The sequence below is a fragment of the Bactrocera neohumeralis genome, chromosome 6, assembly GCF_024586455.1.
Source record: "Bactrocera neohumeralis isolate Rockhampton chromosome 6, APGP_CSIRO_Bneo_wtdbg2-racon-allhic-juicebox.fasta_v2, whole genome shotgun sequence".
NCBI lineage: Eukaryota > Metazoa > Arthropoda > Insecta > Diptera > Tephritidae > Bactrocera > Bactrocera neohumeralis.
This window is the reverse complement of record NC_065923.1, coordinates 35,925,723-35,939,196: the sequence shown is the minus strand read 5'-3', so window position 1 is coordinate 35,939,196 and position 13,474 is coordinate 35,925,723. Positions and strand designations below refer to the sequence as shown.

General features: G+C 35.1%; 2 protein-coding genes across 2 annotated transcripts in view; both read left to right on the top strand.

The window, feature by feature from the left end:
* LOC126761903 (kelch-like protein 1) overlaps positions 1-8,439 on the top strand; it is a 21,556-nt gene extending 13,117 nt beyond the window's left edge. The window contains exons 9-14 of the mRNA XM_050478338.1: positions 5,882-6,239; positions 6,316-6,507; positions 6,760-7,061; positions 7,405-7,609; positions 8,073-8,156; positions 8,227-8,439. Coding sequence (XP_050334295.1) covers positions 5,882-6,239; positions 6,316-6,507; positions 6,760-7,061; positions 7,405-7,609; positions 8,073-8,156; positions 8,227-8,439 — 1,354 coding nt within the window. The remainder of the gene's footprint in view (positions 1-5,881; positions 6,240-6,315; positions 6,508-6,759; positions 7,062-7,404; positions 7,610-8,072; positions 8,157-8,226) is intronic.
* Positions 5,644-6,668, top strand: LOC126763019 (kelch-like protein 7). Its single transcript, XM_050480187.1, has 3 exons — positions 5,644-5,821; positions 5,882-6,239; positions 6,316-6,668. Exons 1-3 carry the CDS (start codon positions 5,670-5,672, stop codon positions 6,607-6,609), a joined length of 804 nt encoding a protein of 267 aa, XP_050336144.1. The 5' UTR covers positions 5,644-5,669; the 3' UTR covers positions 6,610-6,668.
* Positions 8,440-13,474: the final 5,035 nt, after the last annotated feature.

Genomic DNA, 13,474 nt, shown 5'->3' with positions numbered 1-13,474 from the left:
TAAATTTTTCAAGAGCTCAGCATGCCTGAACCTGACTACCCTTCGCTACTTTTGCGCAAATGATTATCTTATGATAACAAATGCCCACATATAGATTTGGCACGGTAATAGCAATAGATTTGATAAATTGGTAAGACATAGATTTATCCTGTCGAGATGCCCGTTAGTAATGTTTGTGTTATTGTCTGTTAAATGCTATTGTTTTGCATGGCAATGCATTTTAAGTATGTGTCTGTTTCTGTATTTAATATTAGTGGACTGTTATTGCTGTTTGACATGGGGTTGTTTTCAAGTGTACAATTTAATACATGTGTGTGTGTGTGTTGAATTAAAACAAAATAATAGTAAGACGGGTGTATATTTCCTCATATTAATAACATTAAAATAATTGTAAAACATGTGTATATTCCCACATTGTTTAAATGAGTTAAGCCTCCTCCCACTCTATCTGGGAAAAATTGGCTCACCCTAGCAAGGCAGTACAATACACCACAGCCGATGACACCATAACACAACACCAACTCAACTCACCACACCTGTACAACCCACTCAACAAAAAGGATGAACAACGAGATGGCAGATTGATACTTCATACATCGTTACACGCATCGGTGCTCACTTTTCGCTACCAGCATTGGCTGTATACATATGTATGTACATAAAATTCGAAATATATTATCAAAGCCGCGCATCAACAATCGCTGTATACTTTCGCTTCTACACAGCGCCTCGGATTTCCCACTTGCTTCGATCATCATCGTTCCGCCTGCACCGACTTACAGCGATCCACCGCATTCTACCTCGATGCGACGCGATATATTTTCGCAAAACATTGTATTGTAAATAAACAATAATCTTTTTTAATATATATATATATATCTTTTTATATAAATCTTCTTTTTTTTTCAGTTGAACTGCTTAAACGGCTCGCGCGATTTTGATGATTTTTGTGTGTCTTCAGGGAGATTCGAGAATGGTTCCAGATTCACAATTTGGTCCACTAGAAAATGTTTTGTTAAATTAAACACACATTTTAATCAATTGTAAATTTTAATGAGACTAAAAGGTGCGCTATCCATTGCAGTATCAATATTCCAATTTTAAATTGGGGTAAACGTACAATAAACAAAACTATGCCAAAGTAAAAGGCGACATCTGTAGACAGGTTTTCGTAACGTGGATAGAGTTGTTCGTTCTTAGTAATGAACGTGATTCAATACATCTAAGTTCTTTTTTTTCCACCTGCTAACTTGTGGGTATCTTGACGTATTTTTCATAAGAGGCATAAATCGAAATTTTTGATTTTATCATTTGTGATATACAGAAATCTTTTTAGTATTGCAAGACTGATGCCATAACTGCCAGCCGATTTTTGTCTTTCCCGGCAAAAGACCGTTTCCATGCAGTCCAAGGCTGACAATCGATTGGAAGTGCATTTCACTGATGCACTGCCCAAATTCAATAGTATTTTTACCCCAAACACCAATTCTTTCTTAACGTACGAAATGCTTTTTGACTCATTTTTGTTGCTTCACCAAAAAATTCTAATTAATACTGTATAATCGTATTTTGCTTTCTTTCTATGTACAGTAAAACTGGACGGTCTCTAGTTTTAAATAAATTGTACCCTTTAACTAAATCTTTCCTTCCTTTCTCTTCCTTTTTTCATTTTAAACACTTGCGCGAGTGTGAGTGAACATTGAAATCAGTGGTTTGTATTCCCCAATAAATTGGGTCGGTAATTAAACACACATTAAAACCGATCGAATAAGCCGTTTTAGCAGAGACTAAACGCAGTGATCTACCTGCCAGCCTGAGTCGAGGCTGAGCAAGGTGAACCAGGCGACCAATTCAATATATGTATCTCCAGCGATTTCTTTGGAGAATACCAGCAGTTACACAATGGTTATACGAACAAAATTCTTGAAGCAGATTTATACGAAACGATGTTACACGTTTTCCAACAAAGTCTGATACATTTGATTTGAGTCTTGAAATCTTCATATTCAAGAGGAAAATTCAATTCCTCAGAGAAATAATGGATGATCTCCACAAAATCACTACAATAAAAAGTGATGATATCAAACTTTTGAAAAATGTGTTTCTTCAAATGCGCAATTTTCACACAAAGTACTTTTCAAACATTTTTCTTGAAGTTGAAAATTCGTATTTTGAAATGTGTATTTCCAAAATCTCAAACTTTGTAAAGCGAGATTACAAGAAGGAGAGACCGAAATTACGTACAGTTCTCTTCAGCGTGATGTGCTGTTAGAGGATTTTACGATAGAAGAAGAACCAAAAATTTTGTACCGTTTTGACTCGGATTTAAAATGTACAAAAGTTCCAATCTTTTATCTACCTTGTATATATTTGTCTTCTGCCGAGGAAGAATCAGCAAAAGTAATAGAGGAAGACAAAAAACAAAAAAATGAAGTTGAAGAAGAAGAATCACTTGAAGAACTTCATAAACCTTCAAAAGCTGAGGAAAAACCAACATTTTGGAGAAATGTTTAAAAGTGAAGCCCAAATTAAATCGTTTGAAGATGAGGACAAAGCTAAAGAAATCGACCACATTTTGGAAGATGATGCTGAAGCGTATGAGAAGGAAGAGGAAATACAAGTTTTGAACAAACCAACAAAATTGCCGAAAAAGGAAAGATTTCGTAAATTATAAACAGCAGCCAACAATTGCAGCTCGCAAAACTGCTAAAATGCAGAACCATGCGGAAGAAGATTCGAATGATTCTGCAACTATAAACAAAAGGAAAGGACCTCAACGTGGGACTAGTGGTAGACGAAGCAGATGCACACCAACGACTGCAGCAAAATTGGGCACAAAAGTAAAGGAATGGAATCATCGATATTGCTTACAACAACCACCGAAGGATGGAATCAGTGCAGAAGAGTATACAAGAGTACGAAAAACGTAAAATCAATGGTACACCGTTGTCGGATGTCAAAGAGGAAAAGCCGACATGAGACGAATTTGAAGAAATAGTTACGTGCAAATTATCACTGATACAAAGCAGGAAGGCGCATAGTCATCGCGAACGTCACTTTGTTGTCGACCATGACAGGATCGCAAGCTGTGGTCATCTTTCCAGCAGTCACTTTTGCCGCCGTATTGTCGTTATATTAAACAAGATAAGATAAGAAATATCATAAACGAGGTTTGATAATTAAGTAATCAGACTGATTTTATTGCCGCGCTTGTGGTAAACCTTGAAATTCCCTTTTCTTTTCCGGCATCCTCTCTATTGATATATGTACCATCGCTTTAGCTTGTTTAGTTCGCCTGCTGCGTCAAGTTGAGTAAACGTGTGTTTGTAGTGCTCGTCAAGAAAATGGAAAAACGAAATCAAGAGAAACGCGTCGCGATAAAATTTTGCGCGAAACAGATTGGGCGAAATTGTAAGAGTGTATGGTGATAGTGCTTTTAGTCGTGCCCAAAGCTCAGTGGTTGTCTCCGCGCGCCCCCGCCCGAAAAAAGCTCGCATGAGCAAGTCGAAGGTGAAAACGATGATTATTGCCTTTTTTGATAGCCGTGGAATCGTTCACAAAGAATTCGTTCCACCGGGAAAACAGGGGAAAACTATAAGCCACATTCCCCAGAAGTACTCGAAAGTGCGAAAACAAGTCAAAGTGCGCCCAGCCATCGCTCGTAACTGGATCCTTCATCACGACAACGCGCCGTACCGCCCTCACCGTGTCCCAATTTGGCCTCTAAAGGGATCGCCGATTGCAGCCGCCTTATTCGCCCGACAACCCGACTTCTTTGTTCCTAAAACAAATCGGTGGTCAAAGGAACCCATTTTGAGTCGATTACGGGCTTCCAGGCTGCCGTGACGAGGGCACTAACGGACATCCCAGTCGAAGCGTTCCAGAAATGTTACGAAGCATGGAAAACGCGCTGGAATCGCTTGTATAACTGCCCAAGAGGACTACTTTGAAGGAGATTGCAGAGTTGTAGAATAATTTTCAAATATACGGTTTTAATGGAATAAGTCTCATTATTTAATTGTCACACCTCGTACATACATGTCTATATACAGTCCACTAATTATAAATAATCATTTATTTCCCTCGGCAATATGTTCAAATAGCATTGAACATGCATACTTATCAACAAAGCCGTACCAGTACATAGACAACCACATGCATTTAAATGCAATGTGCATCTAATAATATTAAAAATGCATGGGACACAAGTCACAAATTTACATAAGAGATAACATTAAACACACACACACACACATGTATTAAATTGTACATTGAAAAACAAAAGCAAAACACCACTAAATATTAAATATCAGTATATATGTTTCAAATATATTGAACATACATACACAATAAGAAACAGACACATACATAAAATGCATTGTCATGCAAAACAATAGCATTCAACAGACAATAACACAAACATTACTAACGGGGCATCTCGACAGGATAAAATCTATGTCTTACTAACTGTCAAATCTATTGCTATTGCCATTGCCAAATCTGTATGTGGGCATTTGTTATCATAAGATAATCATTTGCGCAAAGGCGAAGGGTAGGTAGGTTCGAGCATGCTTTGAGCTCTTGAAAAATTTATTTTATCATTTGCGAAGGTAGCATTTGGGTAGGTAGCTGATGTAGCGCATGTTTTGAGCTCTTCAACTGTTTAAATCTTTTATGTGGAAAATAAAAAAAGGATGAAGATCCTTTTTTACAAATGTATTTCTGGGAAAAATAAGAATTCATATTTTTTGACTACTATGTAATAATTGTGGCATACATTTTATATACGAATTAAATAATATATTTAAAATGAGCAATGATATTTTGATTTTTGCTAGTATAAGTTTATTAAATTTAAGATTTCGCTTATTCCCAACCCAATTTGCATAATTTTTCAGAAAATTAACAATATTAAGCTAAATATTAATTTTTTGAAAAAATGTTATTTTGAAAATGTACTTTATTTTTATAATATAATACAACCGTCTTAATACTCGCTCTTCTAATTTTCATATTACCGAAATGAAAATGCCGTCGGCATATGTGCAAATGGGATATGTTGCCTCTTCGAATTTTCATAGAAATGAAAACTGCGCTGTCAAACTGCTGAAGTGACAGCTAATTCGTATGCCATATATCGTAAGCTATAAGCAATGTGGAGTATCCACAGGCAATAGGCATGGCAATACAGTTAGACATAGATTTTATCCTGTTGAGATGCCCCGTAAGGATAAGATGTTTGCATATGATAACCTATGAATTCTTAGAATACATTTTAGCAACTGTTTGTAAATGTACGCACATTAAAACAAAACCCAAGGTCAAACACATAGGTTCAAACATAGTAAAACATACACATATATTAAGTTAATTAGGATATTTTGAAAAATAGTATATAAGGCTTCCAAATTTAAAAATAAAATCAGAATGAAAGAATTCTGACTTGGCGAAAGACTGTTTGAATTCCCCCCACCAGAGGTAAGGAATGATAAATCTTTGTTGAGTTTAAGCAGTGCTGGTGTTTGTACTATGTGCGGACAACTGTCAGTCAGTGATTTAGTGCACACCAAACAACTTGGAAGAAAACTTCCAGGTGCATTTACTTATTTGAAATATTTTAATCAATATTGTATTTTTTTTATTACAGAAGGAAAGTTAAGTAACTAGCAATGGCCACGAGTTCCTCCCAAACACTTGCGCTTCAGAGAAATTCCTGTGAGCAGAACCGTTTCATGGAGAAATTAATGTCGAAAATATTTAGCTTCTACGACGAGCAGTCTCTAATCGATGTGACATTTAAAGTGTCAAATCCAACGGCTCTGTAAGTATTACTTTGTTCTCAGCTTACATTATACAGATTAATATTTATACTTTTTTTCAGTGTACCCGCGCATCGTTTGATACTCGCAGCAGCGAGTCCTTATTTCGAGAAGCTTTTCGAGAATAATCGAGATACTAATGCAGTCATCGAAATAAATGGTATCGATAGCGATATTTTTGAGCGTCTAATAACCTTTTGTTACACTGGACAGGCCTCCATTACCGTTAATAATGTCGCTGCCATGCTAAATGCTGCAATCGTGTTGCAAATGGACGATGCCAAAATCCGTATTGTGGACTCCCTCATGACACGTATCGATGACTACACCTTGCAGGCTGTTTATACGTTGGAGCATGAAACGAAATGTGAAGTTCTTAGGCAGAAAATCATCGAATACGAGACACAGAACTTCATGGAGGTGAGTCTAAATATACTCGTAATGTCTCACAATAACGGTACTTGTGTAACTTAAATCTTGTTTCTAATAATACCAGACCAGCCGAAGCGATGAGTTTTTGAATTTTGATGTAGAAAAATTGCAACGTATCCTGGTATCTGACAATTTGAATATAACCCGTGAGGAAGATGCCTACGATGCCATACAACGCTGGTACAATTACGATGTTCCTGCGCGTCAAGAGCAACTGCCACTTTTAATAGCTTGTCTCCGGCTTACTCAATTCAATGTGAACTTTCTGATGACACACATACAGCCGTTACCTGGATGTGAGCTACTGGTCTTCAAGGCGTTATCGTGGATCGGATTGCCTACAGCACGGCCAAGATAAATATGCGATTTACAGAACCACGTTTGGTCAGTGCTACAAATTGTGGTGAGAAAACAATCCTAGCGATTTTCTCGCAGGTAAACACATACTGTGGCTTATATTCAAAACTGATAATCTTACATTAATGTACTTACAATATTTTTGGAATAGATGAATCCCAAACTGCAGCAATATAACAAAACTGAGGATAAGTGGCAGGAATATGGGAATATAAAAATCGATTACGAACAGTACAGAACTATTTTAAAGAATGATAATTTATTATTTATTGGCGGTTGGAAAAGTGGTGCCATACTTAACGTCGTCCGCAGCTGGAATATACGAAATAAGACATGGCAGAATTTGCCCGCCATGAACCAAGCAAGATTCCTACACTGCGTTGTCGAATTAAATGGCAAAATCTACGCGATTGGTGGTTTTGATGATACTAATGCTTTGTCGTCGGTGGAAAGGTGAATATATATAAATCTATTACGAATTACCTAACGATGGCGATTGTGAGCTTTAACAACTAAAGGTTGACTTTAAGCTTAACGGTGAAAGCACTTTAGACTAAATGTGTTAGGGTAGTATGGATAATAAACAAAATAAGGTACTTCGCCATGAAAGAAGGAGGGAATTCAGTGAAATGTTATAATCTGATTGAATCTGACTTTAGAAAACTCTAACACTTTGAGATTGTCAACGACTTAATTAAATTAATTATAAGTTTGTTTAATAGACTATGCAACGTGACGAAATATCAATTTTGACGCTTCAGTTTATAGATATGCATTCTGTTTTCATTGCTTCCAGATATACGACTTCCGATGGTTGGGTGTTTGTGACCAGCTTAATTGTTGGACGAAATAACGCAGGTGCAGCAACATCAAATGGTAAAATTTACGCAATGGGCGGTTATAATAACAATGGAGGTTTAAAATCCGTCGAATGCTACAATCCGGATTCGAATACTTGGACTTCTTGCGCTGATATGACAAAATGTCACAGTTTACCTTGTGTAAGTTAGATTAAAATATAATTATTTATATTAGTAGAACGTTCATCAAGTCATGATTTGGTAGAATGAGGAAGAGTCGAAGAAGGGTATATGACGTATATGAGATAAATCCGTTAAAACAACAACAACAGCGGTGTATGACAACTTTACTTAAGTGTTTAAATAATAACATTCGCCTCTTTGGATTACTTTTACTAAAAACGGATGTACGTAATCGGTATTCGTATTCTGTCTACAGCATTAAAATTTATTTGTGAAATACGTACTTCCGCTATAATAAGAGATTCCATTTGATTTCACCATTGCAAGCCCTCCCTAAAATTTTCAAAACCAACAAAATTAACTCCGCTTCAATGAAAATGACCGAAATTGTCTAATATGAAATAGTCACTGATTCATTTAGTCGCCCTCTTAACTCCATTAAAATTAAACAAAACGTTTATTGCTACTTCTTATATTACAGGTAGCTGCACATAAAGGTCATATTTATGTTTTAAGCCATAAAGGTGCTGAACGTTACGATCCTCAGCAAGACACATGGTCACAGGTAAATATATTGAGTTGATTTTCGCCAATCGCTTGATGCCAAACTGAATATTCTTGAAAACATTTCGCAGATTATCTCTTTGGAAGTTGGTCCTGGTTTGATTACTTTCGTATCGCTGGACAATAAACTATTGGCTATTGGTGGAAAGTCTAAATCTGCTGACAAGTCATGTGTATCAGTCTTTGATGAAGAAAATTCCTGTTGGGTAGAAAGGGGCTCATTACCCAAAAATGTAGTTCATAACTCTTTTGTTGTGGCTGAATCCTTGCTGTCGTCGATGTGAATAAATAATGTAATTATTTGTCCGTTTTTCGATTAAACAATTTTTTTAAAAATAAATTATCTTATACAAATAATATAAAACTTCACTATTGTCATACGAAAATAATTACGGTGGAAGCAGGGGATGGTGCCAAAGGCACTTGAACTGAATGTTAGGAATCCGTAATATGAGGCACATTCTAAAATCGGTAGAATCCACCAGTTTGTCGACTATTGGTGTATTAAGTATGTATTTGTATAGATATGTATATTTGTACTATTGTACTTGTATGGTGGTGGACACAAAAATTAAGAGTGCTCTTATATTAATCACAAATGCGATAATAATGAAGTGAAAAAAGTGAGAGATAACATTAAATGAAAATAAATGTAATCGAAATAATTTTAAATTTTTATGTAGAATTGAATGCAGTTATCTAGAACTGCACAAAAACATAAAATAAAGCTCAGAGCTCAGCGGAACACTGAAGATTCACAGGATCAGCAATTATAAAGCTAAAAATAATGTATGGTTTCAAATAAATAAAGAGAAAGTAAATCATGTTTTCAATTGCAACATTTGTCTTTTTTAATTCTTCACATTTTGTTTTTATTTCTTTTTTTAATTTTAATTATTTAGTTTCTAAAAATTGAGATACCTCAATAAAACTTTTTGTGCGGGTTTCTTGGTACAAAAAAACAATTCGAGTTCGTTTATGGGCATAATCGGATCACTGCCACACCCGCAAATCGGCATTAATCACAATATATAAAGTGCCATAACTAAGCACTAAATTAACGTGCGAAGACAACTTCCTTTACGGTTAAATTATTTCAATAAAGCAATACGAAAGTAGTTTCTAAGTTTCCACTTGCGTTGCTATTCCGTGATATCGTGAGGAATAAGCAAACTCATTTTGAAAATTTTCAAATTCAGAGACGGATACAGCTGACACACAGCAATTGCACTTAATATGCGTGACTGGCAGAAGTTCATTGCTATCATGCTATGATGTGTCAGAAAGCTCTTGCAGCATTTGCATGACTTTAAGCGGAATAAGAAGTGTAGTTTATAGGCAAATGCCCTCAGTTATTTTCGAATAAATTTTATTTTACACTTGCTGTACAAAAATATAATATCTCTGACTTTTCATGTTCATTTACTCGCAATTCTAATATTTGGCAGCTTTAGCAATATAATTATCAATATCAAAATATAATTTATTGCTATAAAGTGCGTCCGACCTAGTAACATCTTAGGTAAATCCTATCTTTTGCTCACAATAAAAAGTAGCTTAGCAAAAATATAAATTTCACCATCGAACATTTTCAGATCTGTGTTTGATAAAATTAATAATAATTCTAATTTCATTCGCACGGTTGTTTCATTTTTATTAGCAGTGTATAGTAGAGGATTTCTAAGTTGTGTAAATTTTTACTAAATTTGAAACAAAATGCAAACTAATGGATGAAAATATATTTTCTGTTGACATCACTTGTTGGAAGAAATTCTAACATAATTTAAATGAAATTTTTAACAGCAAACCAGTCAGTTTTTATACTATCGCTACATGTTGCACAGGTCTTTGTAAGACCTAACACTAATCAAGACATATACAGAGTTTTATATAAGTATATGATCTGAATAACAAACCAAGCTGAGTTTCAGATAACAGTCTCTCCATCAGACCGTCTATCAGTGCAAGTGATTACTTCAGTAAAAATTGAGATAGCTTGTTCAAACTTGATAATAGTATTCATATTGCTAATAGACGGAGTCGAATAATTGCAGTACCCAAAGAATACCAATTCTGGACGTACCTACATAGAGGCATAACTAAGTTTCACATAAACATGTAAAACTCTGATTCGTTACACGAAATCGCGGTACAGAAGGGCATCTGTGGGTTGAAAATGTTTCAAAAGTGGGCATGGGCAAGTGAGGAGAAGGCCTTAGAGTACCATTGTATACACTACGAATCAGATTATAAGAAAGATCACTCCCATGTAAAGGTTACATTGAAACATACTAAAAGTGCGTTAAATAAATAAGCCAGGAGAACATAATTTTGCATCCTAAATAATATAGAATGATCTTATAGGAGTCGTTTAGAGTTTGGGGTGCCTAAACTGGACCTTTTTATGAAATTTTTTAATTCAAATAAATTTTGGCTAAGTGCTTAAGATTACAATCAAATTTCTATATTATGTTTTGAAAATGGGAATCGTTCAAAAAGCACCTCACCTTCCCGCTTCGGTTGTACACGTAGATATGTGTTAGCTTAATAAAAATTAAAGAACGTCTTTCTTTGTTAATTGTATATCTGTTTGACTTCATAGCTTAACATCGGTCAATCTGTGAGGTATCTTAATGAAACTTAGAAAACATCTTTTTCCAGTAATTTTATGCCATTATATCAAATATGATTTTGATTTTGAAATTTCCGTTCCTTTTGCTAATAGTTCTCCTAGGATATTTCCCGTTTCTTTCGGTTGTTTATAAAAATCTAAAGCAATCAATTGTGTAGCTAAACATGGTTTCTAAAATTACCGTCTAGACAACACGTTATATTTTAGGATTTCCCAAAAAATAAACAGCACTTACATATATAAATACCACCATTAAATTTACGATTTTTTTTATGTCACTTCCGCTTGAAACAAGTCGTGTTAATAAATTAAATACATCGGTTTTACTCACAAGGCTCCTAGGACTTAAACTCTTTCATTGAATAAAGTAAATGAGCAAAGGCAACAGCGTGTAAACCAAATGTCCACACTAAGTCTGTTCCGGGGGGTGGCTGCTCGACTGCAGGAACATGTTGGCCTGCAGACATTGCAGTTCAACGACGCAGAGACAACATTTATTATGCAAATTAAACAGCACATTTCGGTGATTATTAAAACATCGCGTTTATGTAATATTGATGCTGCATAGTGGCGTGTTGAAAATATATAATTTTATTTTAAGAAATTTGGGTGTGTGTTTGTATTCTTGTTGACTTGCGTAATTAATTTTATTATACGAATTTATTACTTTCCATGCCTTTTTGAGAAATCCACCCACTCTACAGAATGACTATAAATATATCGCGCTAAACTAAGGTTCATGTTATCTTAAATTAGACATTTTTTTTTGTGAGTATCAACCACTTTAATTTACTTCATGTTTAAGCATTTCTATACAAGAAACTTATAGTGTAACACTAGTTTTAGTGCAAAATATACTAAGAGCACACACACATAATGAACCCTAGGAAAAAATATTGTTATGAACAATAATATAATCTCTAAACAAGTTATTTATGTACATAATCTACGTTTTATATGTTCTGTATTTAACAATAGACAATATGACAAAGCAAAATAAAGTTATGTTTTAAAAAAACTCTTAGTATTATGTAGAATCTATTATGTAGCCTCTATTCGTTAAGGCACGGATTCAAACACACGTTGAACATAATTTTAATAAATTTCTTCATTCTGATTAACTTTTGTATTTTTCCACTTCTTTTAGACTTTTTGGACGCTTTTCACTTATCCTTTTACCCATAAAATGAAAGCAGTTCTCAAATCTGTTGAGATCTGGACTGTTAACTGGCCACGTGAGAGACTTAATCCCATACAAATATTTTTAGCTTGTAACCTGTAAGTATTTGTAATGAATTATAGTTACCATTTGGCTCTACGGCTGAATCATCCAGAAAACAAGAAAAACCATTAACTTCGGCTGCACCGAAGCTAAGATACCCTTCACAGGTGCATTTCTTTTAGTAACAATGTGTTCAGTTTGTACGGAAGCAATATGTATATGGTAATTCGTTCTGAACAATTTTTTCTGAGATTATATTATTACCTTTAGCAGTAATCCATGGCGAATTTCGTGAAGATACCACGTCAAATGCAAAGGTTTTCCATAGAAGCCTTTGATTCCGATTGTTCGGATTGTATGGCAGATATATGTATGCTATAGTAAGCCGATCTGAACAATTTCTTCTGATATTCCATTATTTCTATGAATAATAACTCATGCCTAATTTCGTGAAGATATATCGTCAAATGAGGAAGTTTCCCTTGCAAGCATTTACTTCCGATCATTCAGTTTGTGTGGCAGCTATATGCTATATATAATCGATCTAAACAATTTCTGCGGAGATTACATTATTATCTAATCTAGGCAATAACCTGTGCCAACTTTTATGAAGATAAATTGTCACATGTGAAAGTTTTCTATACAAAAACTTGATTCCTATCGTTCATTTTGTATGGCAGTTATATGTTATGGTGGTTTGATATCGGCAGTTTCGACAAATGAGCAGCTTCTTGAAGCGAAAATGATGGTTGCAAAATTTCAAACCGATATCTTAAAAACTGAGGGACTAGTTCGTATATATACAGACAGACGAACATGGCTAAATCGACTCAGCTCAACATACTGATCATTTGTATACATATATACTTTATAGGGTCTCCAACGCTTCCTTCTGAGTGTTACAAACTTCGTGACAAATTAATAAACCCTTTTCAGGGTATGATAAACATTTTTTGAAATTTTGAGTAAGTTCGAGAAAAACTCTCTCCTGTGGCATTGCCTTCAGGTCCAAATAAATTAAATTTGGATTTGTCCGAAGAAATAACATTTCCTCAGTCTGCTGTAGTCGAAGTTTTGCGTGATTTTGCCCACTTAAGACTCAAAGTAATTAAAGCCCAGAAGCCGAAATTTCGACTGCGTTTTGTAGCAATTGGGGCCATATGTCAGCAATAGCTTGCCGAATGTAATCTTCTAAGGCGTCAATCGTCTCGGGCTCGATCTTGAAGGCCACTTCATAGGCCCTCGACGCGAATTAATGCGCTCACCAAACGTTTCCGTTCATTGCTTCGTTGACTATATAGGATGTAACGCCGTATTTGTGGCATCAGCGGTTGCTCACTTCAATATTCTTCAATTCAATCATGAAAAAATAATTATTAAAGGCTTCATAGCGTTCCCCATTGACTGTAACATTTAGGTCACCTTCATTCTTAAAGAAATATGGGCTAAAATTCTGTGACTTTTT